This window comes from Austrofundulus limnaeus, unplaced genomic scaffold, assembly GCF_001266775.1.
Source record: "Austrofundulus limnaeus strain Quisiro unplaced genomic scaffold, Austrofundulus_limnaeus-1.0 Scaffold7727, whole genome shotgun sequence".
NCBI lineage: Eukaryota > Metazoa > Chordata > Actinopteri > Cyprinodontiformes > Rivulidae > Austrofundulus > Austrofundulus limnaeus.
The window spans coordinates 1-834 of NW_013960129.1; the positions used below are offsets into that span (position 1 = coordinate 1).

General features: G+C 45.3%; 1 protein-coding gene across 1 annotated transcript; it reads left to right on the forward strand.

Moving 5' to 3' along the window:
• Positions 1-164: 164 nt before the first annotated feature.
• On the forward strand, positions 165-785 carry LOC106512517 (GTP-binding protein 1; the record flags this gene model as incomplete). The annotated part of the gene is given in 2 exon segments (XM_014001118.1): positions 165-345; positions 602-785. Coding segments are annotated over 2 exon segments (365 nt in total), but the record flags the coding sequence as incomplete, so codon positions are not given.
• Between the last annotated feature and the right edge of the window lie 49 nt (positions 786-834).

Consider the following 834-nt stretch of genomic DNA (forward strand, 5'->3'; position numbering starts at 1 on the left):
GAATTTGAGAAAAAAAAATTTAAAAATCAGATAAAACTTGGGGTACGTGAACGCTGATCTGCTGGTTCAAAGATCTTTCAGGAATTTCGTAAGATAAACTATAGTTAAAAACTCTGGTATTACTGCAGAATAACCACTCTTTCCTTCCTCTCCTCTCTCTGTAGATGGAGGTGATTATGGTCTGAACGAGAAGGACATGGAAGCATCAGTCGCTACGGTGCAGTCGCTGTGTGAACAGATTGAAGCTGACCTAATCCTGCTGAGAGAGAGAACTGACGCTGGTGGGAAGATTCAAGACTACCTCATCCGTCGGCATGTGGGGGAGCAGGATTTCCTGGAAGTCAGGTAGAAATGATGACAACAGGCTCCAGGAAGTGAAAAGATCATGCACATACCTTCCTGCTGAGGCTGACTGATCAGTTTAGCTGTTATTTATCAGCAAATCTCAAATTATCCGTTACAGCTACACATTTATGTGGTTAAAGTGTTTGGAATTACAGAGCATCGACACTTACTAAAGGACAAGCATACACAGTATATCTACAGGCATTATTCAGACCAAAAATCCAAACTTCTCCCTCTTCTTTCGTCCTGTGTTCAGAGTGGCGGTGGTTGGCAATGTGGACGCCGGAAAGAGCACCCTGCTCGGCGTGTTGACCCATGGCGAGCTGGATAACGGCAGAGGCTTTGCTCGCCAGAAGCTCTTCAGACACAAACACGAAATGGAGAGTGGCAGGACCAGCAGTGTGGGTAATGACATCCTGGGCTTTGACCAGGACGGTCAGGTAAGCTGCTTTCACTTCTGAGTAGGGACATATGCATAACTAATAACAG